Source organism: Larus michahellis, chromosome 5 (assembly GCF_964199755.1).
Source record: "Larus michahellis chromosome 5, bLarMic1.1, whole genome shotgun sequence".
NCBI lineage: Eukaryota > Metazoa > Chordata > Aves > Charadriiformes > Laridae > Larus > Larus michahellis.
Window position 1 is genome coordinate 23,205,399 of NC_133900.1, and position 15,838 is coordinate 23,221,236.

At 38.4% G+C, this 15,838-nt stretch overlaps 1 protein-coding gene across 2 annotated transcripts; it reads right to left on the reverse strand.

The window, feature by feature from the left end:
• Window positions 1-5,038: 5,038 nt before the first annotated feature.
• ADAD1 (adenosine deaminase domain containing 1) lies at window positions 5,039-15,755 on the reverse strand. 2 transcript variants are annotated; one of them, XM_074589133.1, is made up of 12 exons: window positions 15,664-15,755; window positions 15,105-15,302; window positions 13,900-14,055; window positions 13,305-13,472; window positions 12,687-12,755; window positions 12,059-12,184; window positions 10,950-11,073; window positions 10,570-10,740; window positions 8,920-9,146; window positions 7,317-7,554; window positions 6,657-6,789; window positions 5,039-5,523 (listed from the first exon to the last, which is right to left on the reverse strand). In XM_074589133.1, the coding sequence occupies exons 2-12, from the start codon at window positions 15,289-15,291 to the stop codon at window positions 5,410-5,412; spliced, it is 1,713 nt and encodes a 570-aa protein (XP_074445234.1). In that variant the 5' UTR covers window positions 15,292-15,302; window positions 15,664-15,755; the 3' UTR covers window positions 5,039-5,409. The 2 variants fall into 2 exon arrangements, with proteins under 2 accessions (XP_074445234.1, XP_074445235.1); XM_074589134.1 differs by lacking the exon at window positions 15,664-15,755 and having other exon boundaries at window positions 15,105-15,414.
• Between the last annotated feature and the right edge of the window lie 83 nt (window positions 15,756-15,838).

Here is a 15,838-nt window from a genome sequence, read left to right on the forward strand (position 1 = left end):
TTTTTACATTTACAAAAATCTCCTTTATACGCAGACTTTTCATCGTATCATCCCTTAACACTTACCAACTGAAAAAAGCCAATTCCCTGAAATATTAAGGATTCTTTTTTCTTAAAAGAAAAACTTAACATACAGAAGTTCACGTATTAATGTTAAAACTAGCTGGCAAGAGAGCTATCACCAATCAACAAAAATATCTGTATTGCAGGACCTGAGTACCCCAGGAACTGGATGCAAGATCTGTGAAGCTAATGACAAGAAGAAGTTTCCTGCATTCCACCAAGAACTGAGCAACTTCCTGAAATCTATGCTAAAAAAAGCCAGATAACCATTTTTATTTTCACTGCTATGTTATTTATTTAAGTATTTAATTATGACTAATTTATATATTTTGCCCTGCGGCTTACTAGCTTGCTGTCCATTTTGGGACCGCTGTACGTTCTTAGTCTGGATGATAAGACAGTCTGTTCTAAGATCACATTTGATCCTTTCTGTAAGCCCTACGGGCTCAAAATGTACTTTGAAAAACCAATTGGTTCTCACTTTGTCAATAAACTTAGAGAGACAACTATTTATTGAAAAAAACTACTAAAAGTTACTTGTAGATATTTAATAAATTTCAATAACATATAAAAAAAACATGTCTAGAGTCTTCTTTATTAAATGATACTGTCTTTCTCACTGGTGACTTACTACTCACTCTGCTTTTTTTAACACAATTAAAAATTCGCAAAAAACCTTTACCAGCATACAAGCGTACAGGTACCAGACTCAAAACAAGACATCCGCAGATAACCTTTTTAAAGCAATACAGAACACCAGTTTATGGTGACACACAGCACAAGGTATAGAAGTAATAGTACCAAGTATCTTACTCCAAAAAAGAAACCCAAAACCCCAAACTTTTTTTGCAAGTTGTTTTACTTTGCTACCCAGGCTTTCTGCTATACTTTTTGCAGGATATATTTTTCTTGGTGTAAGCAAAACATGTAGTTCCCAAAAATCTTCAGAAACAGGGAAATATTATTAAAACAATAACTCACCTGAAATAATAATTATCCAGGTAACTGAGGTACCAATGTCTTGGGACGCTTACATGGCCAATTATTTGCAGCAACAACTGACATAAAATTGATGATTAATGTATAAATACATGTGAATATATACTGCCTTAAGAAGTCACAAAAATCTTTTTGTGGAACCTCAGAAATGTGCTTACTTCAAATGAAGATGGAGTCAGTCATGTGACATTGTACGTTTTATGCAGAAAGAAACAACTAAGAGCATCTTTTACAATCCAAAACCTACCACTCAGTGCTAACAACACAAGCTGTGATTGATGAAAGCCTACTACAACAGTTATCAGCCTATCGTTCAGTCTTTGATGTGTTTTGCTAGTGGGTGTGGTATGGAGTATTTCAGGTTATACTTGAACACAGACTAAGAGTGGAAAACCCGGCAGTTTTCTTGAATGCTGCAATGAGAAAATAGGCGTTAATGATAGCTTTCTGCCAAAACTGGGAAAATACTTACAGCCTGGTATCTGTTGCTCTACTTCTCTTCTCTTCCGACAGTGAAGGAGTGCTTTGTCCCCACCCACAAGGACTCAGAAAAGCAAAATACTGTCAGTCATCCTGGCCACAAAGAGATCAGCTCCACCCTCTTCTCAAATCAGATGCCTTCCAAATGACAGCCTGTAATAACAGTAATACCCAAATACAGTATGACGTACAAGAAAACAAGCAAGACATTTAGTCATAAAATTCCTTCTACCTTGTCAATCTTTGTAGAATGCTGCTTCTCTTAATATAGATACCTTCCTACATGATGAATTCTTAAAAAGCAGCATGCAAAAAGAATTGAAAAAAAAGTCTCATTTAAACAACGTGAGACAATATTTAAAGACATAGGAAGCACTGAGATTATGAGATAAAGTCAAAGAGAGACCAGTCTTAAAAACACCCAGAAGAGCGTAAGAACGATATGAATACTACCAACTTCTGACTAGTACTGCCAATTGTAGATGAATTTTAGTGTGCATAATCTTGCAAGACCACCCATACCTAAGTGACCACAACAATAAAAGCAAATAAGGCTGCATTGCATCTAAATGCAGCCTTAGCAGAAAGCTGCAGCCCAAAGTAAGAGCATCACACATAACATGTGGTTTTGCAGGCAAACTTGTTCCAGTATCAGGCCACGCATGTTCATCCGTGTTGCTGCCCCAGCTCTCAGCAATCCAAAAGAGGGTACAGGAGAAGTTTTCATTGAACACAGTTCTGTTAATAAATGAGGCTTCTTTTATTGTCTGCTTAAGCATGAGCCCTAAACTCCCAACATTTGGTATCCACACAGCCGAACACCCCACATGGACTAAGACCTTTTCTAAGTCCCTAAACAGTAAGCATTAGATAAGGCAGGAACAATCAAGTAATTAAGAAAGCAAGGAATGATGGTGAAGAGATAGCTACCCATACATTCATGCAGAAAGTTAGAAGCGTAGGTCGCTAAAACATGCAGTGTGGAAAAATACATGTGGGTTTTTGGTTTTGGTCTGCACAAACTGCTTTGGAGTTGGGCTGCAATATACTGAACCAGCTGCAGGTTTACAGCAATGGGAAGCGGAGGCTTTGGCTATTCTGGCACTCGTTTGGGGGATTGCCACATGACTTCTGCCATGCTCTGCTGTGGATTTTCAAAACATTTTCCGGCTGGCTTGCTCCCCGTAGAGCACCTCCAACAGGTCCTTCAAGACATCTTTTCAGAGAAGTACGTGTTTGACTACAAAGACTGCCGATACTTATAGCTAGTTTAGGTACAAGGAAGTTGCTTGTGTTGCATGTGCTTGTAGTCATGAGGCTTTCTAGATTTTGATTAATGCTTTAAGTTGATATTTCAGTTTCAGCCATACGTAACTGTATGTTTCCTAAAAAGTATGCAAGATGTCAGCAGTTGACGGAAGTTATTTATGTCACATTTACAAAACGCACACTGGAAAAGCATATAGAAACACTCCCACCATTCTGTAGAAAATCAAAGGGTAGTGTAAAAAAAAAATAATATCTGACATGTGAGACATGCAACATGACATGTGAGGTGTTACACACAAGACACACATGCAACACACAAAACATGTATGACATGACATGTATGTGACACTTGACATATGGCATGTCCAAATTTACGTGTGAGATTCAACAGATGTGGCATGTTACAGGTACGTTACATGTATGTCAGATTTGACACGTCACATATATGTGTATAGGTATAGCGGGTGTGTCTGTACGTGTATGTATACAGAGAGACTATGCATGCGCACCTCCCACCCCCCCCATATGCATGTCTACGCATATTCTCACCAGCAGCCCTCCATGCTCCTCAAGCAGGGAGGGAAGAGGCTGAGCTCTCAACAGGAGGCTGCTGGTGCTCTCCACATTCAACATGCCTGTCTCTGGGCTGTGCAGCCAGCCGTGTATGTATGCATGATGTATACATGCTCTGTGTGCATGTACCTGTTGGTAACACACCTTCAGTCTCGTTACTGGAACCGCAGCACTCTATCACTTAAAAAAAGAACAATCCAGAACTGGAGCTATTTGGTTGTCATCAATTCATTTCTCAAGGATACAGCTATGATGCCCAGCACAACACATCGTTTTCACAATAGAACCTCTCCCTTCTCTTAAGAAGGAACCTGGTTCACTGATATTTTGGTTTGCTGTTCAATTAATAAAATGGCTGAAATACCCAATAAAACCTCAGTTACTTGTACATGTTTAAGGCTTCTAGCTTAACTGCAGAAAACACCTCGGTGATGATGTCTCAGCAGAAGTCTAAGTCCATACAGAAAACCAGTCCAGAAGTGTATAACACACTAACACACTGTCAAGGAAATTTATTGAGCTTTTAATAGCCCTGAAAAAAGACAACACTATGCTCTAGCCTGGAATACAATGGCCCTTCTCCAGCATTCTTCAAAAGAAAACATTACATGGAGCAAATACGATGTGGAGCATGTGCCACAAAATAACAACAAAACACAACCACCCCACCCCCCCCAAGTTAAAAGATAGTAACAGAAAACAAAATAACAGAATAGCAAAAAACAAAGGTCAAGGACAGGGTAGTAACAAGCCAGTAAGTTTCAACAACTTGAAAATCAACTTAAGATTGGCTCCAGTGAAGACTCCACACAGTAGTTAGAAAAACAGAGTAAGGAAAAAAAAACCACCAGAAGGAGGTTTTTGTTTTAGAATCCTCTTGTGATAAGAAGCTGAAACATGACTACAGCCCTATACTACTACTGGTGTATGTAAACACCACATAACAGCTTCCCACACTTGTATGATAATACCAACATCGAGTAACACAATGGAAGTGTACAGTCTAGCTCAAATACACTAACGTTTCACACCACACAAACCCCAAGTATGGTACTTAACAACATCCTTTTAAACATTATCATAATGTTACCATATTCTTACCATCACTCACAAGGAAGCAATTTCCCTCTCGATAGGCAACATTTTTCAAATTATTCTGTATGCAGACAATTTTGTGAGGACACGTCAGTACAGGATAAAGTAGTCTGTGGGTGAAGAAATCCAACTCATCTACAAGCACTAACATCTGATGGGTTTTCAGGGGAGCTCACAGAAGTTGAAGGGGCCATGTTTCTGGTGACTTCTGTACTACATCACACTATCTGTAATTAACAGGTTTGACACCTTTATAATGCTTTATATCCACTATCAAAAATACCAACTGTCACCAAACGGTTGAGTAACAGTTTGGTAATTCCAAGTTTCATATTTGGAAGCACACAGATTATTTTTAACCCTTCTACTACAAACAATATAGAGTAAACAACAAGCCACTTGGAAAACCCATGCTAAACAAGAGTCTAAAAATGACTAGGAAAGGATGCCTACAGATAAAGCACAGATTGCCAATTTTTGTTTCTCAAAGTGATTCTCACATTGGTATACCTTTTTTTTTTTTTAAAGAAATCCAACTTTTACTGATTTTTTTTTTCTTTCTCAAAGACGGTTATGAAAAAGGTGAGGAAAAAGAAGAAATCAATACACATCAATCCTGAAACTACAAGGAAAAAAACATGTTAGTAACTCCATGGGGTGGGAGTGGAGGTGAGGGAGGCGGCCTTGGTGGGCAAAACAAAACAGATATGGAAAGCTGTTAGATACTCCTATCTGTAAGAAAACATCAACTTTTGGAAAAGACTAAACTGTTACAGATGGTTTAATAACAGCATTTAAATTGACAAAAAAACCTCTGAAATTATTTTCTTGCTGCAAATACGAACCCTACGGCTAAACATTTTACTAATCAGAATGACATTTTACTGCAAGAAATCATCCCAACTGACTTCACGTACAACCCGCCTCACAGTCAGTCACTGAACTGTTCGCTATCTGGAGACTTCACAATCCAGGATCCGTAACTATGTTGCTCCAAGTAGCTTTGCAGCAAGTTCTTAGCTTGTTGGTACAATTCAGATTGAATCTAAAAAAGAAAAAGGAAGATCTTGAGAGATCTCATAAACGACGGTTACAGATATCTGTGTTCTTTACCACCAGCATATAATTCGCACAAGCACGAACCTTGAAGAAAAAGGTACCTAACAAAGCTTACAGTTCCCTCAGATGCTGACAGTGAGAGAAAGTGTTAAAGACTCTAAAAATATACGGTTTTGGGCATTTAAAATGATGGGATAATTGTTCTGTTAAAAATTATTTTGTTCAGCATCTTTTCAGTTCCAGTAGTATCTTTGCAGAGAAAATAAACATTAACTGTCATCCAATGCAAATCCAAACACATGAACAAATGGTCAGTTACCATGCCATTCTATTTTGAAGAAGGTTTTAGAACATTTAGTTTAAAAACAAGTAGTTTTTAAAGAACATTTAAAAAAAAATTATCTCTTGCATGTTCTAACAGGAGGAAAAAAAGATATGTACTTTATTAAAGCTTAAGTTTCACAAAAAAATCTTGGAAATAAAATTTATCTCTTGAACTAAGAAGAGGAAAAACCTGGAAGAGTACAGAGAAGATGAGCCTACCTATTTCCAAGTAGGAACAGAAGTGAGTGAACTGTGTTTACAGCAATCAAGAACCACAGTAGCTTCACAGTAGGCTCCCTCAAGTAATTTCTCTGTATTTTTATAGCACAAAGGAAAGCCTGGGATCTAGTGCTGTCTTCTGATTAACGATTCCTACTTTCCTACTCCTCTACGACATAAAAATCCTCCCACAAGACTACACTGTGGCAGAAAAATATCTACGTACGTATAAAACAAATATAAAAAGTAAGATTGAAATGAGCTAATGAACAAAAAAACCCCAACCTTTTTAATATGACTATCTTACGTGAGGATAATAGACCGCAGCCTTCTATGCTGTGACAAATCATGACAGATTTTCATAGCGAATGCTTCAAGACTAATTCAGTAGATTAATTTTACTTGAAACAAGCAATTTCAGACATTCTCAGGCAAAGACTGTAGGCAATAAAGGAGAACCAGCTGTTCAGGTCAAGTCTTCAGCAAACTAGAAAGTCACCCCTGGCTATCAAACCAGCTTTGAGAATAGCCATTAGGAGACTCCTTATTAAAATTCCTCCCCCCATACCAGCTTACCTTAGCTTCATGGTACGTTGCAACTTGAAGCAAATCATTCCGCTCTGCTTTCTTAGCAAGCAATCTGAAACGGCTGAACATTGCCGCCTTGCAAAGGCGACTGGCCATGTAAGTGCCACTTTTGAATGGTGAACTAGAGTCAAAATGAAAAAAGAATAATAAAACTCAGTAAGAAATACATTACAGGTATATTGCTTTGATCGTTACAGGATTTTTTTTTTCCCTCCAATGCTTTGTGAGTACCATCATATGATTCTACTTCCACTTTCAATGAGCAAAGCTAATGCAAATGATCAGCTATGAGAATTTAAACAAGTCAACCAAAAACGGTTTTCAAACTGGAACTAACCTGAACTATGATGCTAATTGCTTTTATCTATTATGAAAACTAAAATATCCACTACAACAGACAATGGAATAGATGTATCTCAATTTAAAAAACTATTTCATTTCGTATCTTGGTATCTCACTGTCAAATTACAAGATCTCTAAAACTACATCTAATCCTAGGATGCATTCACCTAACACAGGAGACAGTTTCTCTCATTTGGGTAATACTGTGACCTCCATGCATAGCTTAAAAAAATAAATACTCCAATGAACGGGCACAGCACAATAAGACTAACCATTATTTCCAACATAATGAAGAAAATTTCTAACCTTTCAGTGGTTTTTCCATTTAATCCATCCACAACCTCCAGTGATGAATCTGACAATGACCAATTCAAACTAAGAAACCTCTGTTCAACATCTATTTGAATTGGGTGTGCAGCAGTTACCAAGTAAATATGAGATCTGTTGACCAGGTAAGGCATAGGAAGCTCTGATGTAAGCGCATCATCAACACGCTGTTTTATAGCTATTTCTAGCCCTCTTGTATCCTTGCAATTTCCATTTCCTATTAAACAAAATAAGATCAGTCACATGTGAGCACATGAAATTAAAAAAAAAAAGCTAAGAATGCAGATGTTTTCATTGGTCCACATTATATTCATTTTTCTACACAAAATTAATGTTTGGAAAAATCATTTCCAATATTCAGTTCACAGAAGAAAAATTATTTCAGTTTCTTCTCCAGAAGCATCATTGCTTTAATTGGATGCTTCCTTTTTGGAGCAATTATTCTTCATAATCTCTTCACACTCTTCGCAAAAGACATCATTATAATAAAAGCTCCAACACAAACTTTGATGTTCTAGATTAGAAAATACATAAGGGAGTTTTGCCCACATTATTTCACATCCAACAGTTATTTCTGACTGCCTACTAAAAAAACATACGTTGGTCCATAGCATCTCAAGGAACAGTTATAGAATTTCTAATAAATAGAAGAGCAATACATTATAGATTATTACTTTTACTTTGAATACCACTTAAGTGAGCATATTAGAAGTTTTTCTATCGCTTTTCAGTAAACGCGCCCAAACTTCCTCAGAAGGAACAGGCAGGCAATTCACCGATTCTCACAAGATCTTCTGGAGCAGTTCAAAAACCTTGTTCTGTGTTAGAAAAGGAAAAGCTGCTACAGCTTCAATGTCTGGGGAACTCAAGACACCTGTGTACTAAGTCTCATAATACAAATACTGAGAGGAAGAAACACCTGAAAACCTTCAGAATAATACCCATTAATTTAATTCCACCACACAAATAAAAGCTACTGAAATGACTTTTGATGACAGTACAGTCTTCCTGACTGCCACAAAATCCTGAGAATTCACTATCACCTTGGTAATCCCTGTTCCTCAACAAGACATCTATTTGCATTAACCAATACAAAGCGGGGCGGGTGCAGACCACAGAGATGACACAAAAATCAAAGACTTACTTTCAGATAGAGCTCATACAATACCCCAGGGTGAAACTGAGCATACTGGCAGAGTTTCTTCCACCACTGCTCATTTCTACAGTTAAGTGGCTAACATTATCACCTTAAAGTTACCGTATCTGACTGAACAGTTAACCAGCATTTGTCATACTTGATATTTTCTCAATATCTGAAGTTCAATTTGTTACAAAACAATGCTGGATTGCTTCTCTTACTCTAATACATGTCTGGCAAGCTAAAGCAAACCCACAATAACGTAAAAAAGAGCCTGAGTTTTACATTACGGCATGTCAAGGATGAAAGAAAAAAAAACAAACATACTTAGTACCTTTTCAGAAAAATACTGTAATTCTTGGTTTAGTTCATGTTTTATAAAATGTAACCAAACTGGAACATGAAAACATACAAAAATAACACTGAAATTTACATGAAGCTTACCAACAAGAATACTGTTGATATATACTGGTTCAATGAAGTGATTCAGCAACGCTCCCTGAACACCAACCACTTCCCATTTTGTTAATTTGTCACTAGCTGACATACTGCTTGCTCTAATGGTTTTAGGTGGACAACAAGCAGTTAGGTAAATCTTGCCTTCTATAGCAACATGGAGACTCAGTTCTTCATTAGTTTCGTAAGCAGATATAGACTGTGGATTGAGATGTCTAAAGTAAGACAAGAAAACGAATTTCAGTGAGAAAGTACTCTAATCAGAGATTATTGTAAAGTGGTATCTAGTACTGTTTCTCAGAAAACAATTATCAATACATCTGGGCTTCACAGTATGCTCAATATTTGTAAATTTTAGATATACTACATTCAGCTGCTTAAGTGACTAATTATCAATACATCTGGGCTTCACAGTATGCTCAATGTTTGTAAATTTTAGATACACTACATTCAGCTGCTTAAGTGACTAAAATACTGAAATCAGTATTTAAATACGAAATAGTAATTCAACCTAATCTTAGTCATCAGTCGTGCAAACATTAAAAGAGATCAGCATACGCTACAAACAAGCTATCACTTTGCGTCTACTTACACTATGACAGAAGTTACTTGGAGGCTGTTCATCTTGTGAAAAAGCAGCTGTAAAGTTGTTAATCTCCTTTAAAACATAACACTGCAATTCTTCAAAATATTTAAAACAAGCAGATGCAACGCATTAGGGAGACAAAACAGTGATTGTTCTGAAGCAAAATATAGTTTTCCCCCTTAACTAAAGAGGGATAAGAGGTCAAAGCCTGAAGATGGAGCTAGCTAACTCCAAATTTTATCATGACTTACAATGTTATGTTCAAAGATGCTTTTGCTTTACTACATTATTAAAAAGCAACCATTTAGTTTTGGTTTAATACCGCCTGTTAATAAGTGGTCACACTTTGCTACTGAATGGATTACCTGCAAGTATCTGCCTTCTAAAGACTATCTTTAAGTAACTATACATAAGCAAACTTGCTGTATTAGAAGAAAATACTTCCCAGAGTTTGTCTCCAAAGAGCACACACCAGAACGGACAAAAAGCAAAAGAAAAAGTGCTGAATCTGTGATCCATCAACTATTACAGAGTAGCTTACAAACTTCATCCCGTTTCATCAACTGTTTCCTTCTAAGAGCAGTCTGTGACACTGAAAAGCAATCTAAAACCTTCTGCAATTCTAACCAGAGGGGCTCCCCCAGTCAGCACAACTTGCAGGGAACTGGCTGTGAATTCTAGTTCACAAGTCTGCCCTCCGAGCACCCCAAATACACTATGAAAGCAGCTAGCCGTCTTCTGTATATGAAAAAGTTATGACTGTGTGACTTTCAGTGGTTACCAGGTTAGCAGCTTTCTGTAATAAACAAGGCATCGTTCTGAAGCTATAGCCATGTAAAAGTTTTTTGTATTGTCATGTTGAGCTGTCTCTCGTACATTTATCACTACCACTCTGTACATTAATGCTAAAAAAAAAAGAAAAAAATTCTGAATAGTGCCCCTCATCTTAGAAAGATGTAACTTTGCATATTTTCCACACTCATAATGCGTTTGTCACTGCAAACAAATAAATCTTCTACTACAACATCTCTGAAAAATACCAAGGTACTTACATCTGTGATTTTAACTGAGCAGTTCCTTTTGGAAGCTGATTCATGTAGAGAAAGATAGTTGTATTTTGCTTCAGGGTAAGCAGCTTCGAGCCTGGTGCGGTGCAAAATATGGATTTCTCTGTCCTTGATGGATTTTCATTATAGAACAGCAAAAGATGTCTATAAAAATACCTAAAAGAAAGTGTTAAGTAACATTAAAAGTGAAAAACACTTCTTTGTTTACAAATACATGGATATTCACATTTAATTCACATGATTTGAAAATAATTCAAAAGGCTTCTAACTATGAAATGCAAGAGCACTTATATTTACATTTGCAAAAGTAAAACTGAGAAGTATTGGCTGCCAGAATTGATAACTATTTGTAGGCGCATTCTCACCGAAGTAGAGAACGTCTTGCAATAACAATGGCATGGCTGTCATACAACACTCTTCCACAAGGTTGAAAGCACTGACTGTAATTGCATTCTCCTGTTCCTAGCGCTACAACTTCATGCTGTCCGCCTAAAAAGAAAACATGTATTTTTATATATCATTGTGGTGGGTGACCCTTGTCTGTCTGCCAGGTGCCCGCCAAGCTGCTATCTCACACCCCTTGTTCCCCAGCAAGTTGGACTTGATGATTTCAAACATCTTTTCCAATCTAAATGATTCTATGAAAAAATAAATGGACGAGCTCATAGGTTAAGGTAAGGACAGAGATACCGCTTGCCATTTACCATCATGTGCAAAAATAGACTTGACTTGGGGAAGATTAATTTATTGCCAATTAGAGTAGAACAGTGAGAAACAAAACCAAAACTAAAACCACCTTCTCCTCACCCCCCCTTTCTCCCAGGCTTAACTTCACTCCTGACTCTTCTACCCCCTTTCCTCCTGAGTGGCACAGGGCTGTGGGGAAGCCACATCACTCTATCTCAGCTGCTCCTTCCTCCTCACGCTCCTTCCCTGCTCCAACATGGGGTCCCTCCCACAGGACACGGTCCTTCAAGAATCACTCCAGTATGGGTCCTTTCCACAGGGTGCAGTCCTCCAGGAACAGAATGCGCCAGTGTAGGTCCCCCATAGGGTCACAGGTCCTGCTAAATTGTGTGGGCCCCTCTCCATGGACCACAGCTCCTGCCAGAAGCCAGCGCCTGTATGGGTTCCCCACAGGCTGCAGCTTCCTCAGCTCCTGCCAGAAGCCAGCTCCTGTACGGGTCCCCCACGGGCTGCAGCTTCCTTTAGGGCACATCTGCCTGCTCTGGCCTATACACCCTTACTGGTCTTGGACAGATCATGAGCAAGTCCTTATGCAGGTCTTGAATATTTGCACGACTGCAGCACAATTACGTGTGAGACAGAGCCATCAAAACAGAGTACGTCAAAGGAGAAGAGCTACCCTTTACACTTATTTACCAGATGAGAAACGCATATAATCAAGGCTCCCTAGGAAGAAAAACAGCCTAGGTTTTCCACTCCCCAACATTCAGGATGGAAACAGACTTGCCTTTTTCAATGATGAAGGCAGCCAGCGAACTGCCACAACTTTGGTACTCAGGATGTTTGGTAGTCAGGCTGTTAAATACTTCTTTAAGCGTTTCTGAAAGTTTTTGATATATAAGCTGTCTTCCTTCTAAATAAAATAAAAGCCATCAAGACACAAATTGTGTGGGAGAAGAGACATGATCAACCACTTGCCAAATTATAAATCTAAACACATGGTAAAAGACGGTACTATCAACACACACTTATGGTATTATGAAGACTATCAAGAGGCACGTGAGTAAATAAAGGACAAGAATACCTAAACACTTTATGCTTTTATTATTCATGATAATAAATCAGGGATATGGATCAAGTTTGATCACCTACTGCACACAGTATTTCAGGTAAGGACAGAAATATTTTATTTCTGTTACTGATTTGCCACCGAAGTAAATTGCTTGAATTGGCCAATCTCCTACTTTAGTGACACTAATTCTTAAAGAGAAGATGTTTAAAATAACAGTAACTTCATAGAGATCACTAAATATAGTAAAAGAATAAATTTTAAAAAAAGAAAGAAAGAAAATTTAAAAAAGGAAGCATTTGCTGGATAATTTGAACCACTAGAGAAAAACAAGACTATTCCTTACCAAAACAGATCCTTGAAACACGAACAGAGTTTGCTGGAGTTTGGTGCTCAGCAGGAATACAGGGATGATCTAAGAATTTAACAAAATTTCAAACTGTCACTGACATTCCAAATTTCAAAACATGGATCTCACATTACTTACAGCAAGTTAAAGTTTCTAATTCTCTAAGAATTTTTGTTTCTGATTTTGAAGTCCTAAGTGTAGAACTATTTAGGAAGCAACCTTTAAAGGAAGATAAATGTTACGGTAACTTAATTCTTTTAAAAGAAGTAACTCAGTGTTGAAGCCTTTTAGTTATAAAAATTCAAACCCACTTAGGATCAACCTCATATCGCTGTTACCTAGGGAGCAGCAAATCAAGTGCAACAGCAACAAATAAATTAACTCCTTCAGTATTCTCCGCCCTGTGCTAGGAACTGATGCAACTCCTAATACACAGAACAGAAAGGGGAAAACCAGTTTCAGAACCATAGGGCAAATAACTCTGCCCAAAGGATTCAAGAAAACTGACAAAGGCCCTGATACAGAAGCATTTAGTAAAACCACACAGAGATTTTGCATAAGAAACCTTTAATTCAGGGTTTTCAAGTTCTAATTAGGTGTTGCTAGAATATTTACCTGAATTCTCAGAAGCCTTTTCCTCTGTATAGGCCAAGTTAAGTAGCTCGTCAAGAGCCAGTTTAGCTGCATTTAATTTGGATTCCTTCTTGTTTTTTCCCAGTCCAGTCTTGTAGCTAACTCCGCCTACCACAGCACAAAAGGCAAAATAAGGCCTTATGATATTACCTTTAATGAAGAAAAAAACGCAGACACGATTAGTGAAATTATTTTAAGGTACTTTTTATCCATAGCTTTATGTGCTTATATTCATTACAAAGACAAGTACAAGACAAAAAGACAATTTTATCGAAATATAACTCAAACCTTTCACTTCCACAAGAACTTTGGTGGCTTTCACTTTACACACTTTTAACAAAGTTCTGGCAGCAGACACAATTTTATGCAATTCATCTGATCAAATTCTGTAGTAATTAATTATGAGACACAGCTGTGTAGTCAATGAAAGGGCAGCCAAAAAGCAACACATGTGGACGGTAGTGCAACCAACAGTAAAAAAAATTCATCGTATTAACGCCATCAAAACTAACTGCAGAAATTCAGGTCATCTCCAGGATAAGCAAACATTATTTTATTTAAGAAAAGAAGTATTTACCTGCCACGCTAGTTTCTTTCAACTCAAGTGGTACATTGTGCATTTGTGCAAACTGATGCAAGGCAGATACTGGGTTTATTGCTCCCTGTTTGTATCTTGCAATAAACTCCTCCAGGGCTTTCTTTGGACTAAGTGGTGACAACAGGGGTGCATGATCTGCTTTCAAAAGAAAGGTTTGGAAAAAAAATTAAGAACTGAACACACTCTCCAACAGTTTAAATGCGCTACAGTAAATACTCTTTAGATGCTCCTTAGAAAAACAAAAAGCAAGAACATTTACTCTAGAGCAGTACCGCTTTGTAGTGAATCCTACATTACCACCACCAGTAATTCTGAAACATTCTGAAACGGTGTGTTCCTCCTCTTTTAAAAGCATCAAAGCTTTTACTTTGAGTACCAAATCCATTATCCTCTGCATAAATCAAAGTTGTTGATGGCAAATTCAAAACAATGGAACGTGTAGTTTTCCATACAAAACTACGAAGCAGTGGGACTCCCTTTCATAAGACACTGTAAAAGTTTTTTTAGGAATGTGCTATATCTGGACAGCTGTCTTTGACTTGGAGGTCCCTTACAGAATAACCAATTAACACTTCCTGCAGCATCTACTTCTGTGAAGGATCGGTGTGTTGTTCTAGATTTAAAAGGAAAAATTAAATCTTTCTCCCTGTATCAGCGCTACGACGGAATCTTCACCCTTCAGGGCTACCATATACTCAGGCACGAGTATCTCCCAGCTAAGAAGAACTAAAATAAATTGTTACCTCCAAGTCTCATGAATAGTTGCCTTTACCTCAATACAAGTATTCGAAGAGACAGAATTCAAAATACACCCTGGGACATCTGGAACTGCAGTTAAAACTTTTGTCAATGATCTCTATGTCAATTCATGCAGCAGTACACATGCTATATTTTGGCAACCTCTACAGCACTTTTGATGTATAACTTGGAGTTTTTAAGTATGAAACGCTGCAGACTACATAGCCCACCCTACAACAAATCTCTAAGAAACACACAGTATGAAAGCACACAGGAAGAAAAATGTTCAAGCAGACGCTGAAGAATTCATTTAAGAAAACACAGTGGTAAGAAAGAGCAGCAAAGGGTTGCAACCTTTCAAAAAAGAGAAAATCACTAAGTTATTTTCACTAGCATTAACAGTGTATTTTAACAGCTAATCCCAGTGTATAAACTGAAAACTATACCTGGATTTTGCATCTCCTTTGGTAGACTGCACCTCTCAGAAGGTGGCAGTTTTGGCTTTACAGGCTCAGACTGAGAAATCGTCTCTGAGGGCGGCTGCCTAAGAGCCCGAGCTGGCAAAGTCTTCTTTTGCAGGGGGTCAAAGGTGGGGATTCCAGCACTCGGAAGCCAGCCATTGCTGCTGGTCATTTTTGATCAACCTAAGTAAGTTTAAGAGTAAAGTTACGAGGTATGAAAGGCGTGCTGCAAACTCCCAGTTTTCTTAGTTAAGCCGTTTCACAAGAGCACTAGGAACAACCCGCACTCTGCTTTCCTACAGACTGGGGCAAAAGAACCGAGACCCAGCGTCCTTCCACTCCCTCCCCTTTCCCAGGTGCAAAGCCACTTCTCGGCTTAACCGCCTCCCCTCACGCTTTAAACCAACACTCCGTGCGGCTCTGCACCTTCCCTCCTGCAACCAGCTCGAAGGACCAGGCAACTCCCCAGCCGGCTCTTGAGCTTAAAAAAAAAAAAAAAAAAAAAAAACAACAAAAAATACCCGAAACAAACTACAGCACAAACCCGATTCCTGTCAGGTCTGCAGGCCGAGCTGGAGTGGAAGGCTTTGGGACCTGTCGTGCCGTGAAGAAACACACCTCAGCTCAGGCGGTTGCTGGGCATTTACCGGCGGTGGCGCACGGCTGAGGGGAAAAGAGGGGTCAGCCCTCAGCAGCCTCCCTCGCGCCGCCGTGACTTT